General features: G+C 35.3%; 1 protein-coding gene across 1 annotated transcript in view; it reads left to right on the plus strand.

Moving 5' to 3' along the window:
* Positions 1-27,574, plus strand: part of LRBA (LPS responsive beige-like anchor protein) — a 395,790-nt gene that overhangs the window by 120,809 nt on the left and 247,407 nt on the right. Inside the window, exons 35-36 of the mRNA XM_050710360.1 lie at positions 3,267-3,331; positions 13,806-13,914. Coding sequence (XP_050566317.1) covers positions 3,267-3,331; positions 13,806-13,914 — 174 coding nt within the window. The remainder of the gene's footprint in view (positions 1-3,266; positions 3,332-13,805; positions 13,915-27,574) is intronic.

Raw genomic sequence — 27,574 nt, forward strand, 5'->3', positions numbered from 1 at the left:
TAAAAAAGATGGAGAGCAACTTTTTGCTTGGTCAGATGATGACAAGGCACGGGGAAATGGTTTTAAACTAAAAGAGGGGAGACTGAGATTTAGGAGGAAAATCTTCACTCCCTTCAAACCTAAACCATTCTGTGATTCTAGGATTAGTTAGGATTAATTAAAGAACAACCAACTAACACTGTTAAATAGATTTTTTTTTAAATGGGCTCAAATGGGGCAACAGGAGGTCATAATATAAACTTTAAGGGAGATTTTTTTTCCTGAAAGGTTGGTTTTAAGACTAGTACTGTTTAATGTTTTCTTTTAATGATCTTTGCGCTCTCAGTAAGAAAGTGTTAATGAAACTTGTTGACGGTATAAAATTGGTGCTGTAGGGGACTGGGATATAGCTTTTCTCCTGTCAGAGTTGTACAGTAGCTACAGGAAATGTAATATGTTATTCCATGTAGAATTATAATTCAGATGAGACTTGAAACACCATTTCAGGAAAGGATATAGTACTTTTATTTTATCTAGAGTACTTATGCAAGTGTTTATAGATTCCATTTAGGAAGTAGGTGAAACAATAATGAGCTAAGAAATTTCCATGTCAGACATAGTATTTGAATAAAATGTAATTTCTTAATTGTCTTCTTGTAATGGTTGGTTTTCATTGTAGCTATTTGTGACAGCATTCGGTGCTTCTAGTTTTTTTCTTTTCTGCTTCACTATTCTCAGTCTACAGTGACCAAAAACATTAAAAGTAGATTGTCTCTCAGTTACTAAACATTTATAGCCATAGGAAATGATGGTCAATTAAGTACAGCTTAGAACAGGTATGAAATTATTGACTTTGTTGATCTTCCCTTACAATCCTTCCTTAGGAAAGTGCTGAAATGTGTTTTGTAGTTATTTAGTTGCATTAGTGGTTGAGTTTGAGGCTTTTAACGTGTTTTTTCCCTAATGCCTTTGGGAGATGGATAACTAAGATGTTGATATAATAATGCAATATGCATACTGAGTGTAATTGTTTGAGAGAGAACATACACTGTGGGGAAATATCGAAGGGATCATGAAAGATGATGACCATTAGTCTTTTCTTTCAGCTATTAAAACTAGCTTTAGGGTGTGTTCAGCCGTGATTTATGAAATTGTTTAGACTAACACCGCCTTTGATGATGTCTGATGTAGAGAAAAATGCTGAAAAGTATCATGATAAATGCCCTTTCTTTTCACTTTTGGCAACCTCCATCTTCACCAATTAAATTTTCACGTACTGTAGTGAGTTCTGTTAAAGAGCAGAGACATTACTAACAGAGCAACAGATGGGTGATGTCGTAAATAGAAAAAAATATTTTGCTTTTCTTGAGCTTTCACACATTTAAGCTAACAATCATTTTAATTATCGCAATGCAAAGCTAAATATTTACAACTTGATATTACATTCGAATAACCTCTTGTGAGAATTAGTTGCGTAGATTATTTTGTTTAGAATATTAGCACCTAAAAGGCTTTTTAAATAGGAATAAATGTTTCTTAAAGCTATTTCAGACAGCTTACATGGTAACCTGAAGTCATGTAGTGGCGATCATAAGGCAGCAGTAGGAGAGAACTGGAAAAAGGATGATGGGAAAAATATCAGTAAAATACATATAGCAATTAGGACCAATGCTGCTAGTAGGCTATAACCTCAAAAAATCACCACCACCACCAACAAAAACATACGTGGTAATATGTAAATGGAACCTAGCTGACATTTAGAATGTTGCTTGCCTAGTAATGCATATAAACTAGTTATATAAAAAGTAATGAAATACATTTATAATTCATGAGGAATAATACATCACAAATTCCAATTATTCTACTCTTAATTCTGACTACAAAATTGCAATATGGTGTTGCAGCTTAAAAATGATAAAAACGTGTTGATCCTGGAAACGTTTCAAGCCATGGAGGATCAGTGTTACCTATGCCCTGTGTTTGAAATCTGGAAATCTTTTTTTGGGGGGAGGAGTGGAAAGGATAGGGACTGAAATCATGAAGAAACAACATTTTTCTGTTGTCTTTTGTGTATGTCTGAATAAACCTTCATGTCACTGACTGAGAGAAGTAATAGAATTTTGCAAAACCGAGTAGTGAAAAACCTGCTCTGGTGATATCTTGGCTATTAAATACTCCTAGATTTAGAAATCTGAAATTGATTTGAAGAGGTATTTGTGGTTTTGCATTTTTTTGCCTGTTTTGGAATTGACAAGGTTTTTAAAAAGAATGACCATTAGGATTATTATTTCTTACAACAAATAGTGAAAAATCAAGAAAGCTGATGTGGAACAGCATACTAAAGTATCTGTCTGCTACAGAAGCATTGCTTTCTATTTGTTTAGAAGGAAAACAAACTCAGTTAAAACTTAGGACTTTTTAAAATGAAGAGTTATATCTAGTCTGTTCTATCCAGATGCCTGTACGTTTTCTTCAAAATCTAAGGTTCACACTTTGTACCTCTGTCAATTTGCTGCTGTTGATTCTAGGATTGAAAATCTTGGTTGTGTTTTTGTTGACCATTTTTTCTTTTGTGTCAGCTTTCAAAAGGGGAAGCAAGCCCCATTGATAGATCATCTGAGTTTGTTGCTTTTCAGTGTCTCTTTTGGAGGCCCGGCAAAGCCTGTACCAACCTGTTTAGGACATGTAGAATTTTGCTCTAGTTCAGGGTTCTGTTGGAGGTGAGAAATGTTCACTGCCTGTCTCTCTGCTGTTACAATTATTTCAATGTGTTTTTTTTTGTGAAATATACTGGGTGTTAATAATGCAATATTTGGTAAACCAGATCTTTAGAGCAGAAGTGGCAGTATGTTGTTAAGAGGAGATTATAATCAGTATATATGTAATATAGTATTTAAGTTATAAGAGAAGTTTGCATCTGAAGAATGAGCCTTACATTGATCTGAAATATTATGTTAACATTACCTAAGGCAAAGAGCATCAGTGAACCAGAGTAAGTTCAGAATTAGTGCACAACACAGAGAATGAAAAAGTCTCATTTGTGGGATGATTTTGTATTTTCTTCTCCCTTCCACAAAATATAACTGAGTGAATGATACTGTTTTGTTTCTTCTTGCTGGCGATGTTTCTTGCTTGCTTCCTAATTAGTGCACAATTAATGCTTTCCATGTTTGTTGTTGGTGGTGTAAGATAACAGAATCGAAAAAGGAAGTGCATGACTTTGTAGTTCAAATGTTTCTTGATCATCTTTTTTAAACAAATATTTTTTTATTTGTTTTCCCTCCCAGGAGTGGCAAAACTCAATACAGAAGAATGCTGGCCTTGCCTTTATAGAGCTTGTCAATGAAGGAAGGTAAGTCGCAATATTTGATAGCAACTCTGCCTTAGTTTTTAGGAAGTTAAGTGGCTTGAAATGTTTTAAAAAAAAATTTTGCTTCTGCTTTTTTTTCCCCCATTTTCTTTGAGTTTTTCTTTGAGTGAAATCACATTCTTTAATATTTCTGTTTAGTTCTAATACTAAGTAAGAGATTTTGCAGAATGCGAATGCTCTTTGGTTTCATTAAATATATCACTTATCAGTGTCATGGATTTTCTTTCTTCCTGTCCTTGTGCACTGGTTAACATTGAAACTATAATTTGTATTCGGCTAATCTCTTGAGGAAGGGAATTGATATTTGGAAGGCATTATAGCTAGGAAGTGTAAGATAAGCCTTTGTCTCAAAAATTAGATTCCAGTTTTCTCATTTATTTTCTATCTACTTCATAAAATAGAAAGGAAAAGGGTCCCTTTAATGTATAGAAATTCTGTTACTATTACCAATTCGGTTTAATGTTCTATCAATAACTATATATGTATATTAGTGGGACTTAAAGCAAGTGACAGAGCAGGTGATGGGGCCATGATCTTTAACTTGTAGTGAGTATTCAAAGCCATCAATATTTTCTTCGTTAGGAATTGATTGCTGGGACAGACTAAGAGCAATATTTACTTTTTCTGAAGGATTTTTTTTAAGATGTCTTAATGAATTGGCTAAGGAGTATTATAAGAAACATCATTTTCTAAACCTAAATTCTGTTAGTGAGTAACTTAAGCTAGTAAAATCTCAATAGAAAATCAATTTTACAGCATTAAGACAGCTACTGAGTTAAAACAGAATAATTTATCACATAAATTAAAATGCTCTATAAGTATCTTTTTATCATTGTAGAACTAGGGGAAATAGCAGTTTGAGATTTGTCTTTTAAAATGTATGGTTGTTCTCAGAATACATAGAAGTGATGACCATTTTAATGGTTGCATTTCAGTTTATGGTGAGGGAAACACCATTGTGAGGCAGAAAAAACATTTTGCTACTAGTCTTGATCCCAAGGGCCAAGGTAAAGTAACAACGGTGTTCAGTTACAGTGTTAAGATCTAGCCTGTAGTTGTTTCCTATTATGTGAGGCTGACCTGTCTTGACCTTACTTATAAAGTGCCTGCTATAAATTTGGCCCTTGATTAATGTTTTATTAGCATAGATAACGTAGAGATCCCACACACATGTAAACCACAACGTAAGGTTCATCTGGGTAGGATGATTATCACGAACAAATCAGTTACTGAGACTGAGTTGTAAGTAGCAGTTACCTAGTAGCATGCTTGTTCAGGTCAAGCTTTCAGAGAGCGTCCTATCAGTGAAGTGTTTGGAATTGGCTATTTTCTTTTAAAAACCTACAGTGCCCATCACAGACATGAAATCACTCCTCCACCTCCATAAACAACATCAATAACTTATAGTGTAGTCTTAGCAGAGTGGTTGTCTGAGGGACGAATGATCCCTTAAAGACTGAAAAGTGTGGTTTTGGTTAGCAGAAAATATCTAAGTAATTGTTACTTCATTTTTTCATGACTCATAGCAGAGTTGTTTTTTTTTAAAAAGTGGGAACATAACTTTCATTATGGGGAAGAAGAGAATGGATTCATTTCTTTAAAATGTCTCCTTTTATCTAGCTCCATTTTCCAACATTGCTGTTTATAGGAGCCATTAATGTTATTGCTGAATTGGTCATTGCAGTACTTTGTGGCTTTTCAGCATTCACTAAAACGAAACTATTATCCTTCTTACAACATGAACTATATTCCAGAACTACTCTTTTCTTCTCTTTATACAGGTTGCACATTATTTTTCCTGCACGTATCTTAACATTATACTAAAGCATTTCAGGCTGTGTATTTTTATTGCTTTTGTTATTGTTTGATGTGTTTTCGCCATAACATTGTAATCTTAAGAACTCTTAAAGCTGAAACCTTTTAATTATAACTTAAAAAATGGAAATAGCTGAAGGACTTTCAGGCTTTTCACTGCACAATTGTATAATAGTTGAATTTTTAAATTGTCTCCTATAAGTACTCAATAAAAGATGACAAGGTGGTTGTACAAAGGGCAGAACTGGTTTCAGCAAGTAAGGATGTCTGTGGGGTACCATGAGACATGGAGTGTTAGAATAAATAAAATAAAATTAGGGACTATAAGAGGTGCCTGGAATTTGAGGAGTCATAAAATTGCTGTAGTCTGCTTTCTTGGTGGAAAAAGTCTTAGTCATCTTAGTCATCAACTTTGGTAGAGCATTTTTTTTAATTCCCCATGTTTATTACTCATTTTTGAACTAGTTTTAAAGATATCAGTGGATACTCCAGTTTGAAGTGTGTCCTCCTGTTTTTCTTTCTCAAGCAAATAAGACATCTGAAAATGTTTCTGAACTTGAAAGAGCTCTAGAAGAGGAGATCTAATTCTCTTCTTTTATTTGCCTTCAAATGTGTTTTTTGCTCTTACATGAAAGGTATGAATGTACCTCTCTCGCTCTCACCAATTGAAAGTTTTATGTTTAGACTTACCATGTTTTTGCTAGGATTCCCTGGGCAGAAATTTGTGCAGAAAATCTGCCTTTGGGACTTGTAAGATCTACAGTGTATGTGCTGCAGTCAGAATGTGCTGGGCTGAATTTCAGCACGTTCACAAGTAACTAATGTGTAACATACCTACCTAGTTGCTCCCAGGCTTTCCAAATGCGTCATGTCCACTGTACGCGTATAGCAGAATTGATTTGTTTGTGCCCAGAGAAATTTTGGATCTTCGGAACTGAAGAAAATCTATAGACAGTGGACTAGTATGTGAAGATACAGAACAGTAAACCTACCTAAATCTGAAATACACAACTGAAGCCTTTTGAAGGCCAGGATACATAGTTTAAAAACAAACAAAAAAAAGAAACCTGCAGAAATGCAGGAAGGTGCATAATGTAAGTGAAAAGCAAAAGGAACAGGTATTGGAAAATAATCTTTCTGTGCATGGAAAGAAATATAATTTCAAAACATTGCTACACTAAATAGTAATCTGTTTTTAATAAAAGTGAATAAGCATTATTCCATAATACTGTGTCTGGGACCACTGTTGCTGTTCTTTGAAAACTTGTTAAAAAGATGCCCGTATCCATTGTTTCCCTTTGTACTGAGCCATGTGTGCAGCAGAAGTATAGATTGTCAAACATTTTCCTTAGTCTGTTGAACTTCTGTCAGTCTAGATTTCAGTCTTTGTGCTTACCTTTCACCTTTGTGTCCTGCCTTTTGGGAGAGTCTGTTTTTGAGCCTCAATCCAAGACCTGACTGATGAGAGAATTTGTTCACTGGAACCATCATTTAGGTGCAATTGGTTCAGCTCTTGTAGCCAGTCCTCTGCTTAGGAGACTACCAAGGTGTCCAGGCAGATTCTTTTCTTTCACCCTGAAACTAATTATCTTTCCTACTTATGCAGGAGATGGTCAAGCTCTTATTTCTGTACTGGAAAACAACAAGAACAAACACTTTGTTTTACTTCCTTGTGTTTATGTATAACTGTCTGTTTGGTTAGATTCTTATTTCCTCTACTTGACTAGTTAGCAAACAACTCCTTTGCTCTGTGGAGGTTAAAACTCTCCTGTCACTCTGATTCATTAGCACACTTAAGTGTGAAACATCTCTTACACTAGAACTTATTTTCTGTATCAGTCAGTGCACTAACAAATGTACTTGTGCTTGAGACTAGGCGTGACAGTTATTATCCCCTTTGGGGTGATAATGGGTTTGGCATGGCAGGGGTTGAGGGATCAGTCTCCTAAGCATGCTGCAGCAATTACTCTTTCAGATTTTCAGTTGAAGAGACTCTGGGACATGATTAGTTTTAATTTTTGCAAGCACAGTTTTCTTGGTCATCCAAAGAATGAAGTGCTGTGTTCTACACATGTTTATATATCTGTAAATGAATATTCAGGCAACATTTGCTTTAAAAAACTGTCACATAAAGTTTAATGGAAAGCTAATCTCATTAAGTGAACAGAATATACGTATTATTTGCTCCCTTTTGTCATCCCCCTTTCAATTCCTTAACCAAACCAAAACAAAGAAGTCTGAGGATTTGAGAGTATATCCAGGAGAAACACCACTAATGAAGCTTCTGTTTCAGTAGCTTTTTCACATGGCTAGATTCTCTGCTGTCTAATGAGGAACGAAATTGCATAAAAAAATCTCTGTATCAGAAGATTCTCATCCAATATTGGATGTTTGGATTTTTTTTTTCCCCAAGGATGCTTACAAGGGTTTTTGGCCCCTTGCTGGATATAAAACTAGTATTTTTTGAGAAATTCCAACCTTCTATTAAAAAAAAATTGTTGGAATTATGCAAAGAATTCAGAAGTTACTGGGAGAAGCAAGAGGGCAGGCAGCATACAAACCCAATACCCTTAGAAAGTAAAAATTCCACCAACCAGCCAAAAAAAGCCCCAGACTTCCCCAGAAATAACCAGATGTAACCAGTGGTATTCTCCCAATACATAACATCTAGTAGTTTAAAATCTGGAATGCTGTAATCATCTGTATTTCCATAGCACTTTTTATAGAAGTACTATGAAAATTTTGACATCACCTGCCATTCATTCTCTTAAATTGCAGATACTGCGTTTTACTGGTCATAGATGATATTTTTTTTAATACCGAAATAGTTGGCAATCAGAAGAGTTGTCCAATTGCTTACATGCTTTCCTAACGGAAAACGGGACGGATGCAGGCTGCCCCATTCAATTGTCTTCCACTCGCAGTAGTGCGGTCACTCTCAAGGAATGAGTGTTAGAGAATGTGTTGCCATAGGAGCAACTACTGTGATGGAAAATAGTTAGAAAAATATAGCTATTAATGAAAAAATGGATGATAACTGACACACTTATGCTTTGTGCATAATTGACCAAAAAAGGCTCAGGAAAAAATGATAAATGCAGTCACGTCCAAAGTAGAATTGATTACTGCCAGTCTGCTCCTCTTATTGCAGCCTCTCTGCCCTGAGCTTCTGATAACACAGAATCTGCACCTTAGTCTTGATTTGTAGGAGGGGAAAAAGCATTTTCCACATTTCCTTGCTTTTTATTTTTAGCAACCCCTTCTGGTTAAGTGGTACGTTTTGTGAAAGGGATTTTCAGTGATCTATGTTCTGAGTTTTTATGCTATTGTTTTGGTTTCATAGCAGAAGCAGCTTTTTTAATGTGTGAATTTGAACCACAGAAGATTGTTAGTCTAGACTTTAAACAACGTTTTAAATGTGCTTAAAATTAGAAATTGTAGCCTGGATGTGTTTCAGAGATGGATAAGTGATTTGAGGTGGGGCTCTTGACGCTACATGACTATTTTGTGCATGTGTGCACTACGGTATTTTGTGACATACAAAACCATTCTTAAAACAGTTTCTTATTTTACTGAGTTTTGTTTGATCATCTGTGCATGGATTTAAATTGCATCTTTTTACATAACTGGAAACATATGAGCTTTGCTGCAACTTAATGAGCAAGCAGAAGCTTTTTGGGGAAAACAGTTCTAATGATTAAAAATTAATGCAAGCTTTTATTATTGGAGATGCTAGTAATTGTGGAGCACATGTATGTGACAAAGGTAGGTTTAGCTTTGGGGAATATGTCATGAATTTGTTCTATACAAAAGCAAAATCATAAAACGCTTTTGAGTGCCTGGGAATTCTTAAATGTTTTTTTATGTAGAGTGTTTTAGTAACATCTGCTTTTAAAAAATAAATTGATATAACAGTAACAAGAAGGTATTTATACTGCACTCTGTGAGCATATGGGGATTGTACTATTACTCTGATCTAAAATTTTCAGAAATCATCTGTCATGCTACCAAGCAGAACATGAACACAACCTCAGAAGAATTTTCACTTGGTTCTTACGTGTTCTGAGTGGCTATCCTAGATAAAAAAAAAAAAAATGAGATTAATGTGTCCCCTCCTTGCTGTTCTTTCTGAGTGCTATTAAGGTTTATCCTATTGCATGTCCAAGACAGTTTTTTTGGTGTTTCTTCACTGTTTATTTTCTCTCATATTTTGAGGGGGGTAAATGTGTTCAAACTATGGGCTTGTCTGCAATTTTTGATGATGGAATTGGGTATCTGTAAAGTATCTGTGTTCAACAAAGCAATTGTAAAACTTCCTTGCAGCAGTAATTCCAACGTTTAACACGTTGAGCAGTCAGATCCCATAAAAGGCTGTGTATCCGCATATATTGTATCTCCTTTTGAAGAAAGAATCTCTTATATGCTAGGTTTATGAGGAGTGCAAGTAGGAAAGCTTACTGTTATTCTTTCTCAGTTATCTCCAAGTTCTCTGTCATGGTAATATCTGAGAGACTTATGCCTAAACAGCTGTTGTAAATGTCACCTATAAAGCCTTTGCTGTATTTTGAGTAAAATTGATAATTGTTAGACATCAGCAATACTAACCCAGGATTTAACCGTCTTTTTCTTTTCTTACACACATTTTTCTGTTAATTTTTTTTTCGCTTGCACTGTCTCCTTTTCGCTTGTTCTAAGAAGGCTGACTTTTTACTTGACCATTTAACCGTTCAGCAGCCAGAAATCAGAGTAAAAAGACTTCTTGCTTTGTCTCTCATAGTTTTCTCATCCAGTGTAACAATAAAAATCAGAATATCTCATCTGTTTGCCTGGAACTCCATCTCTCAGTGGTGTTAGCACTTCATTCCTGACCCAGCAAAGTATGCAAGTATATATTTAACTTTCCGCATGGGATCTGCCCCATTGCTTGTTTTTACTAGACTGTTCATCTTCTCAAAGTTCATCACATGATTAAATGCTTTGGTCCAGAAACCAAGTGCTCAAGCAGAGGAAGAAGAGTCTCTGTGAGACCTGGAATCTGGTGTGCACTGAAAGCAGAGGAGTATGTCTGGTATTCAGTGTCATTACCCGTAGGTATTATGGTGAAAATATTACAGAACATGTATGTCCATCCACGCTCCAAACACACCTCTTCTCATGTTAATGATCAGAAAAATGGCGATTCAATAACTTTACTGTAAATAAAGCCAAATCAAATGGTGGTCTAACAAGGTGGAGTGCAAATCACCGCATTCAACAGCATTTCAGTGTTTAATAACAAAAACAAAATAAAAATAAAAATTAAAAAAAATAAGCGTAAAGATAAAAATAAATGTGAGATAGTGGTATAAGAAGGCAAACATGGCCCATGGGTATGCATACAGAGATTATGGAACCTAAGTAAGAAGGAAATTACTAGACTGCAGTTTTATTTTCAGCTTGGGTGTGTATACTATGCTGGAGATGGCAGGAAATTCAATTGATTTGATTAATCAAAGAAATGAAAATATATTCTTTTGGTATGAAAAAAGTATTTATAAAGAGAAGTTTTGGATGGACTTTTTATTTAGCAGGAAGATAGCTAATGTAATCTAGTTTTTTGGAAGAAAAAAACAGGAGGGAAGCATACAAGAAATAATGGGTTATTAGTATTATTTTTTAATGTTGACAGCAGTTACCTTGTTAGAAAACTTATTTATAGGAGAAAGATGTGTAAAATCTCTTCAAATCTTATAAAATAGAAATGAAATTAGTTAGCGGAAAACATGCATGATTAATTTCATGTAGAAGGCCAGAGTAGATAACAGATAGGATTGTTATGACGCTTTTCAATTCATGAAATGTAATTAATGTGTTAATAAGATATAATTTTCTAAACGCTTCTTCTTTAGAGGAAAGCATTTGTTTCACAAAGTTACCTGATGTAGTTAATACAGTTTATAGCCACTCACATATATACAAAACATGTTTTATGTAGTTTGGAGTAGAACTAATATTCTTGCAAGAGTGATATTTTTGTCCTTGCCTCAGTAGTGGTCTACTCAGTTGGAAAAAGTTGTATCTGTTGCAGGCAGTGGGCTGCACATAGCAAATTTCTGTTTGATGTTTTGTTTGCCTCAAATGAAAAGCAGCAGCAGCTAAGGTTTCTCAAAATTTCTGTTTAGAAATGGATGATTAAAACTTTTGTTTTACACAGAGGCATACTCTGTTATAGAGATGCTGAAAGCTTGTGTTTGCCTTTCATTTTTAACGGTGGCTACGGACTCATCTGCTATATGAGGCCACCATTATACTTATGTACAGGTACATACTGCGTTGGCTAAGTTTGACCTTTGAAGAGGTAAATGCAAAACAGTAATATGTGATGTGCAGTGTATGTGGATGCTGTTCTCAAGAACATCTAAGCTGACCTAGATAGTGATACAACTTGAATTATTACTAAAATTATATAAACTACATTAGAATAACTTTAATCTAAGATTATGCAGCATTTGGAAAACGTGACTGAAAAGTAAGATTGCAATTTTAAGTTCTTTAATATAAATAATGAACACACTTGCATATGATATAAACCAGCAAATTATGTCTTACATATTTCATTTGTATTAGTAAAAAACATTTATCTTCACCTCTTGAACTTTACTTACTGAATTTGGCAATTTGTGATAAGGGAAGTTGATACCTAATAATATGAAGCTGTTTTTTCTGTAGTTTTTAACCCTAAGAATTTTGGCAACTGAAATGGGAAGTTCAGCTAGGAATTACCTGCAAAATCACATAGAAGTTTTATCTAGCTGTGCTAGCCCAGTATGGAATATCATAGAGAAATAGGGAAGTTGTGTGGGATTAGTAAGGAGAGGTGATAAAGGTGATGACTGATCATAGGAGACCAGGCTTTTTTTGATGCACAAAAGCTATTTTTTTTTAACTGGGTACAATTCGAGTCTGTTTTTATAACGTTGCTTTTCTGTGAGGGAATGTAGTTTTTTGCTTTGGAACAAGTCCATCATCCTTTCAAATGCACAGTTAAGTGCCACTGTACAGTCATGTGCTGGGCTGTGTACATGGGGTAGATAAAAAGGAAAACCTATGTAGAGAGTAGGTAAGGTAATTATTACAGAGCATGCTTTCTTGAACAGATTATGGTGGGCTTTTTGGAGGATGACTGGTATTTTGTAAAACAGTTGTAGGTTAGTTGATCAATAGCTCCTTCCATTCCAAAAGTGGCTATTAAAAAAATAAAAAGAGAAAAAAATAGTTCTAAAACAGGTGCTTCTCTACAAGTCTCCTCAAACAGAAGATGGTCATGCTTCAAATCATGAATTGTACTTATTTCTTTTTTCAAGACCTCATGTATGTAGAGGCAGTGATCCAGTGACTTAACTGGTTTGTAATCACACGGTCTGTCTCCTTTAGCTCTTATGCTGCAGTTTTCTTGGCCCTGTAGTGTGAGAAGCAAGGAGCAAAGAAGGTTTTCATTGTCAGGTGTTTTTCTGACTTTAGATTTCTTCTTATTGCTTGCTTGTGACCTCAAGCCTACTGCAAGCGCAGAATTATGAATAGGGTAGGAAAAGAGACAGCAGAGCATTAATGATCATACTATCAAACGTACATATAGAGACAGGTGGAGCCTTAGCTCAGATAAGTAAATTCTAGGTAATGACATTGACATTGTATGTATTAGAAGGCATCCTGTATAAGGAAGACTGCCTTTCTAAAGAACGGGTCTCGATAGACCCTGTGAACTTCTTGAAATGTATTTTAGTTTCTATGTGCAAGGCAAGCAAGTGATTTTATCTTTTGCTACTCTTTTCTACATGAACAACTGAAGGTCTTTTAAAAACAAGTTAGAATACTAGGTATTTTGAAAAAACTAACTAGTAGAAATGGTTTTGTCTGGTTTATCTTTGGATCCTATGGAAAAAAGCACCTTCTAAAACAGTGTAGCTCCTGAGTTTTAACTTTATGAATCCCAATGTAACTAATTAAAAATGAAATGTTTTTTAGTAAAAATACATGAACTCACAGAATAATTGGGCTGTAATTCAATGTCAGCTCTGTTGCCATTCATAAACTCGAAGTTTATGAAGGCCTCAGAAATCTCAGATTGAATTACAGCTTTGTTCTGTCCATAACCTGAAACAACGTATATCGGCATTTTATTTGTGAGACTGAGCATGTTTTATAAACCTGAAAATATTACTTAAATGTATATTTAACATAAAATTTCTGTTTTGCATTCGGAGAAAACTATACTTCAGCGTAATTCACATTTTTTTAATTGGACTTTACATTGGTTACATTAGGGCTTTCACTCTGAATGTTCACATGCATAAACTTCTTACTGTTCTTTAGCATGTGTTGTATATGAAAGATTTTCTTAGATATCTATATTTCAAGTAAAGCAAATGACTGTTTAGTGTGTTTGCATTTTTTTTAATTCTTAGCTTGGTTTATGATTGAAATACAGTTTTGCAAGTTGCCAGAAAACTACCCTTCAACCTTATTTGTAACATTTTCTTAACACAATAAAGTCAATATTGTGGAACAGAGCTCAAAATATTTGTATATGTACCATATTTACATATTTTTGTTTTAGGACTTCATTCACTTAAGGTTATTCTTGAATATTTTCTGTCCACAGGTTGCTGAGTCAAACTATGAAGGACCATTTGGTCAGAGTGGCTAATGAAGCAGAATTTATCTTGAACAGACAGAGAGCAGAGGATATTAACCGGCATGCTGAATTTGAGGTAAGAAATAAAATCTTAAAAACAAAACAAACAACAACAAAACAAAAAACGAGCACAAGCAAACAACAAGAAAAACCACAAAAACCACCAAAGAACAAAACGGTGTAACAAACTCTCTATGTCTGAGGATTCCAACGCGTGATATAGGCTTTTCAGGCGTGGGAGACTCCATCCTAAAAAAGGCCTAGCAGTCCTAGGGAGTTTTGATGATTTGCCACTAACTGTGATGGAAAAACAGGCTGTGCCAAACAACTCAGAATCTGCAATCATAATTTGTGGAGGAAGGGATTGTATCATACCAATGCTCTTCTTTTCCTTGAAGCAAATAGCGTTGTATGTGTTAAAGCTGCTTAGAATCACAGTCAAGATACAACTCTGGAAAGGAAAGTTGCGGGGGGGGAACAATCTTCCTGAAGATAAATGATAACAGCCTGTTAAGCACGAAGCAAGAAATTACTTTTTGTATAGTTTGCTATTTCACTTAATCCATCTCTAAAACCATTTTACTTATGTTTTACATGCTTCAGTATAGTTTTGCTATGTTTTTGTATTTTCATCCCACTTAAGGGATTCTAAAATGAAATATAGGTCTTTGCTTTTATAGAACTGTAATAAAAATACAAGCCTTTTTTCTGAATCACTTTAGCCATACCTCCAGTTTTGGATCTTAGTAACTTCACGTAGCTCCTTTCTGTTTGCTCCAATTATGGGATTGTTTTAATGAAAATGAAGTTAAATCTCACTGAATTCTCTAATATTCTGCTTAAAAAGTACTTAGTCTTTCTTCAGACATGTGATACTACTTGTGGTTTTGTTTTTAAAATGAAGCATTAAGAGACTGAAGGCACATTTATGTTTAACGTATTTCTAAACTGTTTTTCTCTTAAATCTTTACTTGAAAAAATACTCCCCAAAGATGAAAGCATATTTGTCTTAGACAGTGCTTATGTTCTAAAGGTCATCTGTGTTGGCCCCAGGATTCAAGCTGTGCGTTGTTTAATAACATATCTGCACTTCATCTAGACCTAGTTACCCCCTCCTGAAAACAGAGATGTTGTAAGATATCTACAGTACCATTTTGCAATGGTGAAATAGCAGGCATGTTTCATTTATTACATCAAGGGTTTGGCGACAGTCCTGTGGAGATGAAAAGTGCATCTTTTTACTTCCTTGCCTGATAATCATTGGAGTGGGACATGCTTGACATCTTTTGCTCTGGATTTATGCAGAAGCTCCATGCATGACATGGCATCGTTGATTACATGAACAGCTCATTTTTTTCTTCAGATGCAAACTATACACAAAGGTGTGGGTATGTGAGAGAAATCTGTGTGAAGTATAGGGTTCTGTCATGTAAATATGAGCTATCAACCAGTACAGCATTTCAGTGACAACTTCTCTATTAGCCTTATTTCAACTTTGGAACACCTTTTCATAATATCTGGAAGAAATTTACACTGAGCATCCACTTAGATTTTTAATATAGCTCTGAGTTTTGCTGTGATTTAATTCTCTAGGATAAGAGTTGGTTGATAATTTTCAAGCTGGTGCTGTTTTGAATCTGTGCTATCTCAATATGATGGCTCAAGGGGTTTAGCTCATCAGGTTGAACTTAAACAGAAACTAGTGTACTAAAATAGCAGCAGTCTGTTTACTGATCTTGGTTTTGTTACTGTGTTGGAAAAAAAGCAGGTCTAATATCACTTCTGCAGCTGTATAAAAATCAAGATATGCAACTGTTTGATTCTACTAAATGCTTTAATAAGAAATCTGGTGAAGTTAGCATTCCACTAAGGTCTGTGGTAGGCTTCACTCAGAATTATGGTAGTTTGTAGTTTGTTTCTGTGTGTGTGCATGTGTGTAAGGGAGAACAGGTATTTTCATTCAGTAGAATTTGCAGGTATCATATCAGTGATGAGAAATTCTCGTGTATCGTGTTGTATCTGTGGATTGGTCTGTTTTGCATGCTTCCTGTCTACTGTGCTTGGCTTGTTGTAACACAGTGGCATTTTCTAGTCACGCTATTCCTTATAGCCTTTTAAAATGGTGCTCAGGGCTATAGAAATAGCCTTCCTTCTGTCGTGCCCAGAAATAGGCACTGTCAGGTGACTTGATTGGAGCTGTTCCGTCCCTTAATGGGAACAGGTTTGTGCTGGGCTGCAGACATGCTTTGTAAAGTAATTGGTAGGTATGTTCCTCTTGTGTTAATGTTGATGCCTGTATTTTAGTCCTAACACTCATGTCATGACAGACTTACAGGCATGTGAAAGGAAGGACTAGCAAGTAAGTGAAAAGGGGCTTTCAAAACAATTTATACAGCGTTTGATCTGGTTCGTTTCTCCCATTTGAGGACATGTGAGGATGCAGACTAGCAGACCGTGAGCCCTAAGCAAAAAGACTGTTTTGACTAGCATGACTGGTGTGGTTTGGTCTTCTGCGTGCACCCACTTCCTTGATTTGCTGCATCTTCAATCTGTTCTTGAGAAGTGAATTCCTATTGGAATGGAGGTGGTGTTCCTCTGGTCATGAGAGAGACTGTACTTGGTCCATTAAAAGCAATATCCTATCTGCCATGGCGTATAACTAGAAAGGAGCAATTGTACAAGGAAGCAGATAGGTCACACTTTTGTAAATACTGTCGTATCATATAGAGATCTGTGGGTCAGGGACTTCCTTAACCAAAGGTCATGTCTTTCATAAATAGCGTTGTGATATTTCTACTGTGAATTTTTCCAATTACATTTTAAATTTAATGGAAATGTTTTGTACCATTGCCATCCTAAGGTAGGGAATTTCCCTGCTATTATAGTTGAAGAAAGTGAACGGGTCCTTTGTACAACAAAAAGTTTAAGCATTTTTGGGGGAAATAATGTGATCCTATAGTGCTTAGCCCTGAAGAATGGTGTATACAAATGCATTTTTAATTGCGTTTTAAAACACTTTGTGATTTTGGTAATTACTAGTTGGAAAGCTGCAACTTGTTTAAAAAATTGCTTTGGACAAGCATCAGTGTTTCAGATCAGAAGCAAGCTTTGCCACTTGTGCTTTGGGGAGGAAAGAGATGAGGCTGGTTCATTGAGGGATAAAGATCCAGAGACAGCTGAGAAATGTGGCAAGAACTCTTACCCATTTTTCATTTTTATTCAGTTCTAAAAGTCATGACGAAGATGAGCCTTGCGATATGAATATTGGATTTTGGACAGGTATGCACCATGGTGATAGAGCAGTGTAGTCTTACAGAATTTACTGGAGAACATTATTTTCACTCTTTTTTCCTTCTTTTTTGAAAGGCAATGGCAGTTTTAAAATGAAAGGCAACATATCTCGTTACTATTTAAAACTTTGAAGTCTGGTATTTGGGGCCTCCAGAGGCAGAAGAAAGAAAATGGAAATTCAGACAAGCTTCATAACAAAGTTGTGTAGTTGTATATTGTTATATATAATTATGGTTATAAATTATAGAATATTTGCTATAAATGGGGTAAGGATGATCCTTGTAGAAGGAAGGAACAAACTAGGAAAATAAGTTCTTCCTCAAAGGAGAGGCAGTTCTTAGCTGAACAAGTCCACTCTGGAAATGTGATGCAACAAAGTATGTCGTGCCATTTTATAAGTTGCACAGGGCTGAGAGGGGATGTTTTCTTGCCAAAAATGCATGGAGAAGTGTTCACTAGTCAATTCTTTCAGAGCCAGGAGGAGAGAAGCAGCAGCAAATGGGGCATGTTCACTTTGCCACATGAGATCTGATGGGGCCTTTCTTCACTGTGATCCCATGTGGGGGGACCAGAATGTTGACAGGAAAATGTCTATGCCCTTTCTATAAAGTTGGGTACTAGAAGAGTGAGATTTTTTTTATGGCATACTGTTCAGTTTCTGCTGTCGCATTAGATAGAGAGGAAACTCTGAGTGCCTGAAGCAGATGGATTTAAACTTTGAAAAGAAATCTTTCCTCCGTATGTCTCTTCAAGGCAAATCTTTCTTTTTAAGGAACTTGAAGTGTCTTGAGCAGCAGCAAAATCTGCACATCTACTTCCGTTTCTGGTGGGAAGGCGTCTGCCATCTTGGCTGTTTTTGTGTTCCTTCTGTCAGGAGTCTCTCCGTTTGCATTGTGGACTCCCTTGATCTACGTCTCCTTTGCCTCTGCAGTCCTCCATGCCAGAAACTTCTTCAAACAGGAGGTGATTAGCTTCTCTCTAGGAAGATGCAATCTCTTGCCCTTTTGGTGGGCTCTACCTTATGACTTAGCAGTCCGCACAAAGACAAAAAAAAAAAAAAAAAAAAAACCTTGTCTTGAGTTCCTGGTCATGCCTTTTTTAATAGAAGATAATATAAGTACCATAGGGAATTATGAGCAAATAAGTTATGCTATCTTTTTTTCTAAGCTTGAAACTTAGAAGCTGTTGCAAAAAAAAGACAAAATAGACAGTATTTTGGAGGTGAAGGATAGGTCTTCTATGGTTGAATACAGTCCATCTTATGTCCTTTTTTTCTCCTGATCCCTCACCTACGTTTTCACTGTTAACTCTATAGGTAGTTACATCTATGAACGTAGACATATAGGGAGGCTACAGAAGGAGCTGAGGTACTTACAGTTTTACAGTATGATTAAACCTCAGACAAGCTTGATGAAGCAATATTACACACATTTCTCTAGTGAGGTGGCAGTGAAACACGCATTTTTACAGAATGTGGAAATGTAAGCATTCCTAATGCAACTTATAACCTTGTAACACTTAAAACCTTACATTTTGCCCAGTGTCTCTGTCATTTCTATGCCCAGGTCTCTTAGGCATTTGTAAAAATCTCACCCTGAGTTTTGGTAGAGCTGAAAGACCTGAAGAGGAACTTGTTTATACCTGAATTCTAACAGCTGATTTCATGTTACCACCTAGCATGCTTTCTATAAATGACCTTGAAAAATCTGGTGATTTGCACTGTCTTAGATTATGTGTGCAGACTGCTGCAGAGTTAGGCCTACGAGAATAATTGGATTTGGTGTGAGGAGGGGGAGGGAATTTTGTGCTGTAATTGACTTTATTTTATAATTTATGACAAGAGTGCCCATTGTCTTGGATATGCATCCTGTCTTATATAAATCTCTTCATGTATTTGTGTGCGAATATACATATTTATAGAATTTTAAATATGTAAACTCGCAAGTGTTTTAGGTCTGGCATATTTAAGTGTCATAAAATTTCATCTTTCTGACAGAGGTTTAATTTGCTATCAGATAGTGCTAGTGAATTTTGACCAAAACCTGTGACATCACATTTCAGTTTTTGTGTATTTTTGATGAGTTCCAGCAATGTCTTTTTTTTTCCCCTCAAAGATTCACATGAAGAAATTGGAAAACGGGGGTGATGGTGGGAGTTACTATACTGAGCCATGCATATTGCTACATATTGTGTGTACAGAGAAGCATTGAATAGCACAATACAATTTTCTGGAAATTGTCTAAAACACAAGGATTCTTCCCTTGGTTACTGTTCCTCACAGAATCATCTTTGGTCATTTCTTGCAGTAAAATTTAACTGCTTCCATAATTTACAAAGTAACCTACCTCCTCAAAGTGCCATTTTAAAATTTTGTCTGGTGTTGTCATTCTCTGGGCTTTTTAGTTGTACTTTTTCAAATTTTCATCATACCTAGAAATGAAAAGTGCTGGCATTCTTGTTATTGGCCGTTTCTGTTGATTAACTGAGAATTTCATGTGGCTTTCCCTTTGCATTTGCTATAAATCATGCTAGGCAGCTAACTTCTCTGCATGATTTCTCTTCAATAATTAAATCTAGCATTTCCAGCTGCTGTAAAATTTGTTGCCCTTTTCTGTTCAGTTATGTTTTTTCATGCGGAAGAGTTAGACTTCCTCATAGTTTTAATTCTTATTCAGTATCAATTTATAGGCCGTGGTTTAGCTGTAATAAACTGAATGTTTTATTTTATGGCGTATGCTGAGAGAAGAATCTCAATGTTAATACAAGTATTGCCTTGACAGAGGTAAGATACAAGGCTTGGCAAGTGTTCTGCTAGTGACTTGGTTGTAGCTCTTTTTTTTTTTTCCCTGGCAGAAAACAAAATTCAGTGGTTCAGTTGATTGACAGTCTTGTGTATTCTGTACCTTTTTCCCTTTGGTGTAACTAAACACTGACTAACATTTAATGATAATTTGTATCAGAGGAAGTAGCTAGAAAGTATTGCAAATCAGTTGTGGCAGGAAATCCCAAAGTCAAAGAGAATGTTTTAGAGTCCTTGAAAGAATTATGAAAAGGTAGTTGGTGTCTTCCTAATTTCTGTAGATGATAGTTAACTGTGGGAAAGTTCTAACCCTTGACTGGATCTCTATTCTCCGTATAATTTTCCAGTGTTTTTAAATAAAGGCTGTTTTGCTACAGAGCTCATGCATCAAATAACCTTTTTGTGACTCTTGCAATGTTGTTTTATACAAAGCCTTATTCAACATGTTTAATGGCAATGACCTTGTTTAATGAAAAAATAGTTTGGAATGCTTTCAACTGGTATTCTGTCTAGTAGGGTGGGTTATCAGCAATTAATCTTCACAGAACTTATGGAGATAATGGATAGTGCAAGTTGTAGGCTACCTGTAGTAATGTAACCGAAAGTTATAGTCCTTTGTATTGTCACATTTCATTTTTGCAATCTTACGGAAGTTCAGCGTACCTTTGCACAAAAATACGGCTTTACACGTATTTTATGAATGGGCTTAATTCGATTGAAAAATTATATTTTTAAATAAATGCTACCTTTTGCATTGGGTAGGTCAGGCGTTATACCACCATCTTTTGGTAGAAGAAAGAATTTTTTTCTTCAATTTCTAAACACATTTTTTAAACTACTGTAAAAACTGAAAACTCTTCAGTGCTGAGCATGGAAGACTTTTTTCTTCCATTGAAGGATTAACTAGTTTTGTGCTGCTACAATGTGTTGACAAGTCCCAAACTGGAAAATTAAATTTCTTATGTTCCTGAGGTGGGAATTCTTTGGATTTCTTGTTTCATGAGTCAAGAAGTAGTGAAATGAGAATTCACTTTGTGCTTGAACATTATAACATCTTCCCTGTGCTCTGGGAACTGTGGGAATAAAGCATTGCTTGGTTATGAAAGAAGGAATGAAAACTCGTGGTTTCTCTTATGCACTGCTTTACTAAGCAATGGGAGAAAAAGGAATGAAAACTTGCGCTATAATGCTGACATCTTTTTATTATATCACACATTTAAATCAAAATACAACACAATATGTCTAAGAGCTATCAAAGATATAATGTTTTTGTTTCTGAACAAGCTTAAAACAGAAATTTCATTTTAGAACCTCCTATAAACTTTTCTGATGAAACAAAGTAATGTTATTTTCATTACCTTTTTTGGATATTTTTGACAAATTATGCCACAAACTGAAGAGATTACCAAATTTCTTTGAAAAGTTAGACTTGATCATGATATTTTACTGCTTAAAATGAGGGTTACAAATGTACAAGTTATGTATTCAGCTAAGCAGGAGAAAACTGCTATGGTTCATTCTTATGTTAGTACTCAACGGGCTGTTCAGTTTTTACAGGAATTGCAAAGTATCTATTTTTCTTGTTGTTTTAAAAGATCAAATAGAAAGTGTATATGGAAACAAAAGAGTGGATAGAAGTAATTAAATAATTGTGATTCTGTGAATTGCATATATTTAATTTAACTGTTGCGTTTACTCTTAAGAAAGGGGGAATTGAATTCAACAAAAATAAGTCTTGGTCTCTAAAATCTATTGAATATAGATATGAAATAGGCTTATAGCTGTAGGTATTTCATATAATAATTTACTGTTCTAGTTTTTCTGATGCAAATTAAGTTTATTGCTTTGTAATTGTTTAGCAGTATCATGTCAAGATTCTTCCATGTTTTATAATCTGTTGTTTCATTTATATAGTCAACGTAATTTGAAAAATATTCAGGAATGTCATATGGTTATGAGTGTTTTCTGCTCATTCTTTTATGATCCTAACTGTGTGAGGATTCAGCTTTTTTTGTTGCTTTTACGCATTTAATACATCTACTTATTTCTCACTTCCTGTTAATGATCAACTTTCCTTTGCTTTAAAAACTTTTTATCCCCTTGTGTAAGTATTGTTACAGCTGATTATTTTCACTAGAGATTATCACTGAGTTTAATTAATCTATTCTCCTTCACCCTGGAAGGCTTAATGGAACATGATCCACAAGTCTTGTTGTTTAGCATTTGTAGGTTCTGAAAACCTTAAAGGTAATAAATAAATAAATAAATCTCTGCCAGAAGGAACCAAAGACTGAATTCCTGTAACCACTTACACTTTACAGTATTGCCCTGCTAATTTAATGGTTGAATTGAAGCAGAATAGATATGAATACAATGGAGTAATTAGAGGAAAGCAGAGGAGAGTTATATGCTGCTTCTATGCTCTGTGTTCTGCTGGATTGGCGGCAACAGGCATTCCTTTTGTACTTATCTTTTGCTGTGTCTGTGCATCTTAACTGTTTGTTTTTTTGTTTGTGAGATCCATAATCACAAGTCTGACAGGTACCACATAAAATCTAGAATAACCATTAGCGTATGCTTAAAAGACTCAGACATAAACAAGGTGATGTCTGAACAATGTTTTATTAGCAGTGGTTTCCATTTGTTGTTTTTGCTTTTTAATTATCAATTTTAAGTAACACAGCTCAATTTCAAGCTTGCTACTTAACAATTTTGAAAGAATAACTCTCAAAGTAAAATTATCCCCCTCCCAAAAAGAAGTAAAATATAAAAAATATATACTGTGAAATACATCTTCCACAACAGTTGACTTAATGAGCTACTTTTAAGAGGTGATGTGTTAGGAAATAAGTACAGAATTATGAATGTCTGTTCTCATATTAATATGTGCAGGATTTGTGTATGTCAGTTCCACTCATCACAGATAATTATTTTTGAACACTGTCTTGTGATGGCAATTGCTCAAATACTCAAATGAACATCTTATTAGATGGTGGTATCTTTGAGTGACTTCAACTTTATTTCGAGTCAAAATCCAAAGTCACTTATGATGTTAACACAATCCACTTGGAAATTCCATGCCTTTTTTATTCATCTACATAATAAAGTTCCTCTTCTGTACAGATGAATTGTATGCTGAGACGTAAGAATATCTATACTGGGTTAGGCCAAAAGTCCATCAAACTCAGTATCCTGTTTTTATCGGCATCGAATAGTATGTACCTAGGGACAAGTGTAAGAATAGTGCAATTATATAGGGATGCTTCCCTGGTTTTACCCAGATAGCAGGGATCACACTTTGCACCAAGATTTGTATGGATTTCACCTATTGTCTTATCCCCCAGTCAGCAATTTTTATGTTTGTGTTTTTTTCTCACTACCCTAAATTATTCAGAACTACCAGGAAAATTTGACTCCAGTCATGTCTAAATATGTTTAATAAAACTGGGATTTGACTGGTGATTTCCCTCCGCTTCAAAGACTATTCTTATTTTAAGCCTGTTTCCTGTGTTTTAATTAATTTTTATCCACGCAAGGATGTTCCTTCGTACTCTACAGCTTCTTGACTTTCTTTAAATATCTTTTTGGCATTCAAACAGCAGACTTTATAAACTGGATCTTTCTTGTCTGCATCCCCAGTGACTCATTCAAGGAAATGAAGCATGACTTCCCTTTACAATAGCCATCAAGACTCTTGCCAGTGTGTTTATTCCGTTGTTTTTTTTTTTTTTTTTAAACACATCTACTTATTTGTATCTTACAAATTTCAGAGTGCTTGCCATTTAGTTCCCTGCTGTCCTCTGGAGTCCATTTGGCGCATTTCATTCTTCTGGCACTGAGGCAATCCATACAAGAATGCTGTAGCTAATAGCTCAGCTGCTTTCATCCCCAAGTTCTTGTAGATCACCTGAGTGAATATTTTCTAGTAAATGACAGTTGGTCACTTGCTAGTTGTCTTTTATAACTTCTCTACTAGCACTTGTCTGTGGTGGTCTTGTGTTCCAAGAGCTCTTTTTATCCTTTGATCATCTATTAGCTCCATAGATACCTTAGCAGACTTAGTTTTCCTGATTTGTTTGAAAAATAACTTATTAGTGCCATTTATGCCTTTTTGCAAGTATTCCTCCAGCTCTTTTGGCTGGCTTCATTTTGTTTTTAAACCTAACGTGCCATAGTTGACACATCTTTCTATTTTCCTTGTTTGAACAGGCTTCTTGAAGAACAACATTTTCTTACAGCCTTACTTTCTCTGCAGTTTAACTATTCCAGCTTTTTTTTGGTCTTTTGAAAAGCCTTTTGATGGGAGGCATACATTTCCTTTGAACCTCTAATACTGTATCTTTTTATACAGGTTTTTGTGCTGTCCATAAAAACTATTTCTATGTTTGGCTGCATCTTTTTATGTTCACGATCTAAAAGCCAAGCTAGCTAGCCAAGAAATTTCTTGCTTCAAATTATATGTTCCCATCAGAAATGTTGTTGTTCTCACCTATTCATGAAAAATAAATCAGTAGTGTTTACCTTATTTATTATTTATGTACAGACTTTTGTGGAAGCTTATGCCAGGCAGTGATTCTAAAATGCTGTGACTGAAGTAATAGATTTTGTACGTAGTGTCAGTTTCTAACATTGACTAAGCAAGTGTCCTGTTGTTGGATAAGAACAACAATAGTTTGATTGGAAATTTTCTTCTAAAATTTCTGTCCAAAGGTAACTTGCATTACTTATGTGCTTCTTTAAGAACAATGTTAGGGGTTGTTCAGCTTTCAAGAAAAAACACTGACAGTATTCATCTCTCCAATGTACTTTCTCGTAGATAGGTTTGACCTAAGTGAGAAACATATTGTGTTAAAACAATTCTGATATTGGTGCTGACAAGGTCACAGAGATTTACAGGGTCTGAACGCCTGAAGGTGTTTTTTTCTCAGTATTCCAACTGGTAGGTTGTACCTGTGTATTCTGTTCAACTGTAACCTTTATCTAATTTCTTGTTATTTTATGATTACACATTATATATGATACGATATTTGTTATTATATGATGATTATCTTTTGGCTTCAATACTTCTTTTTTCTGTAGCTGTTCTTATTTTTTCAAATCTATTGTTTATCACATCTCACTTCATTTTCCTAAGATAAATGAGTTTTACTCTTTTATTTTTCTTCTAAATTGGTGTCTGCATATTCTAGATCATCCTAGTAGTTCCACTTTGTGTCTGTTGGAAGATTAATTCCTACTGGAATATGAATGAGTAAGAATAATCACACTCAATTGAGCTTATCATCCTATCTCAAACCGTGGATACTTAGGGAAGAATTTATTAAAAGGGCAAGCATAGTAACATTTTCCCTGACTACACTCTCACACTTGTGCAGTTCAGGGACTTCAGATTCTTGTGGTGCCAGAAATTCTTGCTCAGTGCCCCTTAAGGGATCATTCCCTCATTTGCATGGTAAATTCACATAGACTTAATTGTTGCAGTACTCTGAAGCAAAGAGTCTCACTGAGTTAACCACAAATTGTACTGGTATCTTAGTTTCACACTTGTGTTATAAAATACCTTTTCTCTGGTAGGGACTGGAGTTGGAGGGGGCATAGACAAACCAAAATTTTTTGGACACACTTCGTTCATTACACTGTTGTTGTTAATAGAATAAACCCTTTGCTGTTAATAGTTCATGACTTCACACAACCCCATCGCTTAGACGTTTACGGTTGGAGCAACAGTTGGAAAGCTGTCTTCAGCTGTGTACTGTAACAAGTGTAAGTGAAGGGTTTTAGTGGTGTGCCAATGGCTTCTGGGATGAAGTTCAGAAACTCCTGCAGAGGGTTCTTTGCTTCATCATACATATATGATGAATATATATATATATGTATGTATGTATGTATACACACGCACCTGTAAGGTTATCTGTACAGAGCAGAGCGTTCCTCTTGGATCTTGTTTGAGTAACACAACCTGCTGCTGGTGCTAGTGTGTGGTAGTCGTGGTGTACAGATCTATGGTATTATCAATTGATCAGATTTTGCAGATACAGCAAGGCTGCAAGTCCCTAGAGTTTACCAGAACTTGGGAAACTTTCACATGCTACCTTCTCAGCATGTACATGCCCTCTCTTCGGCCTGCTGTTTTCCTGGTGACAATCTTGTAATGAACTATAGAACTCATTCACAAAGGCTCCCTTAGAAAGGGCCCTTTATACCACATGATTTAACAGGATTCTCCTATTCCTCCTGAGTCCTGTTCTTCACAGTCTTGAAAAATCCTACTTTTACATCGTTATTTCATCTATAGCAGTGATTCCAATTCTGGAACCTTCCAAAATGTTTAGTGCTGTTGTATTTTCTGATGGAAGACCCAAAACTGCACACAGCATTCCAGATGTGGATACACCAGGAATTTATAAATGCACATTGTTTTTGGTAGTGTTACCTTTTCTTAGTGGTTCCTAATTTTTTATTTAATTCCTGCATGTTTGCTTATTATCCCATACGAAGCTTATGTTTTCATAAAATTCTCTCTCGTTATACTGAAATCTCATTATGGCAAAAAGGAGGAGTGAAGATAGAGGTGAACTCAAACCCCATTGTTTTAGATATAAATTCAGATTCTCTCCTAAATTTCTTTTATCTACAAAGAAGTTCCTGTGTTTTGTTCCTATGATGACTTGATCTTTCAAGGTCCTTCTCCAGTTCCTCACAGCTCCTTCGTGATTTTACAACTCTGAATAACTTAGTGTCAACAACAAACTTTTGTCACTTACTTATTATTCATTCATTCTTGAGATTATTTATTTATTTTAACACATCTGTTGAACAACCTGAAACCAGAATGAACTGACAGGAATTATAGAGCTAGTGTTAAAATTGGACTAAAACCTTAACGTTATTTTCTCGTCTCTCCTGGAATTAGCTTTTCTTATTCTTGTCATTTACCTTTCTTTTGGCTGCTTTGTTTTGCTGTTCTTTTGTGAAGTTGACCTAGATAAGTGACTATACCCTCCTAAGGGCTTAATGACTTTTTAAATCAAAGTAGTTTGCTTCCATAATTAGAGAATTTGCACTTGCAGATGTTTTAAGAGCTTTGATGTAATAAAAATTTGGGGTATACTTTTGTTGTTATTTGTAAAATTAATATTTGCATTGAGTGTAAAAATATAAATGTCAAAACCCTTCTGAAAAAAAAATACGAATGAAACATGACATGATAGTTCAAGTTTTTGTATACCTACAGGAACCTGAAAGTACTGTGACACTCTTCTTTGTTTCTGCTAAAACAGAATGGTGAATCAAACAGTTTATAATAACATTAAGTTACAGATAAAACATTTTCAACCAGTCTTTATAATTCCAGAATTACTGGAAGCATTTATGTCTTTGGATTCTTCCATCAAGGCGCAGGGAAGTGAATTATTGAAAAGATAAAAATAAATTTGTTTGCTTTCTGTCAGAGTTCATATCCACAGCCAACCTTGATAGAAGACCAGAATGATTTAGACAAGTTTACTTTGGAGATTCATAACATATGCTTGCTGGACAGAATTGAGTTATCTCTGCTCTGGAGAGTAAGTTATTGTAGCAGGAGCTGACAGAGATGAAGATAACTGAGGGAAATTCAATTACCTTTTAGTGTTTTCCTTCTAAT

The sequence above is a fragment of the Cygnus atratus genome, chromosome 4, assembly GCF_013377495.2.
Source record: "Cygnus atratus isolate AKBS03 ecotype Queensland, Australia chromosome 4, CAtr_DNAZoo_HiC_assembly, whole genome shotgun sequence".
Lineage (NCBI taxonomy): Eukaryota > Metazoa > Chordata > Aves > Anseriformes > Anatidae > Cygnus > Cygnus atratus.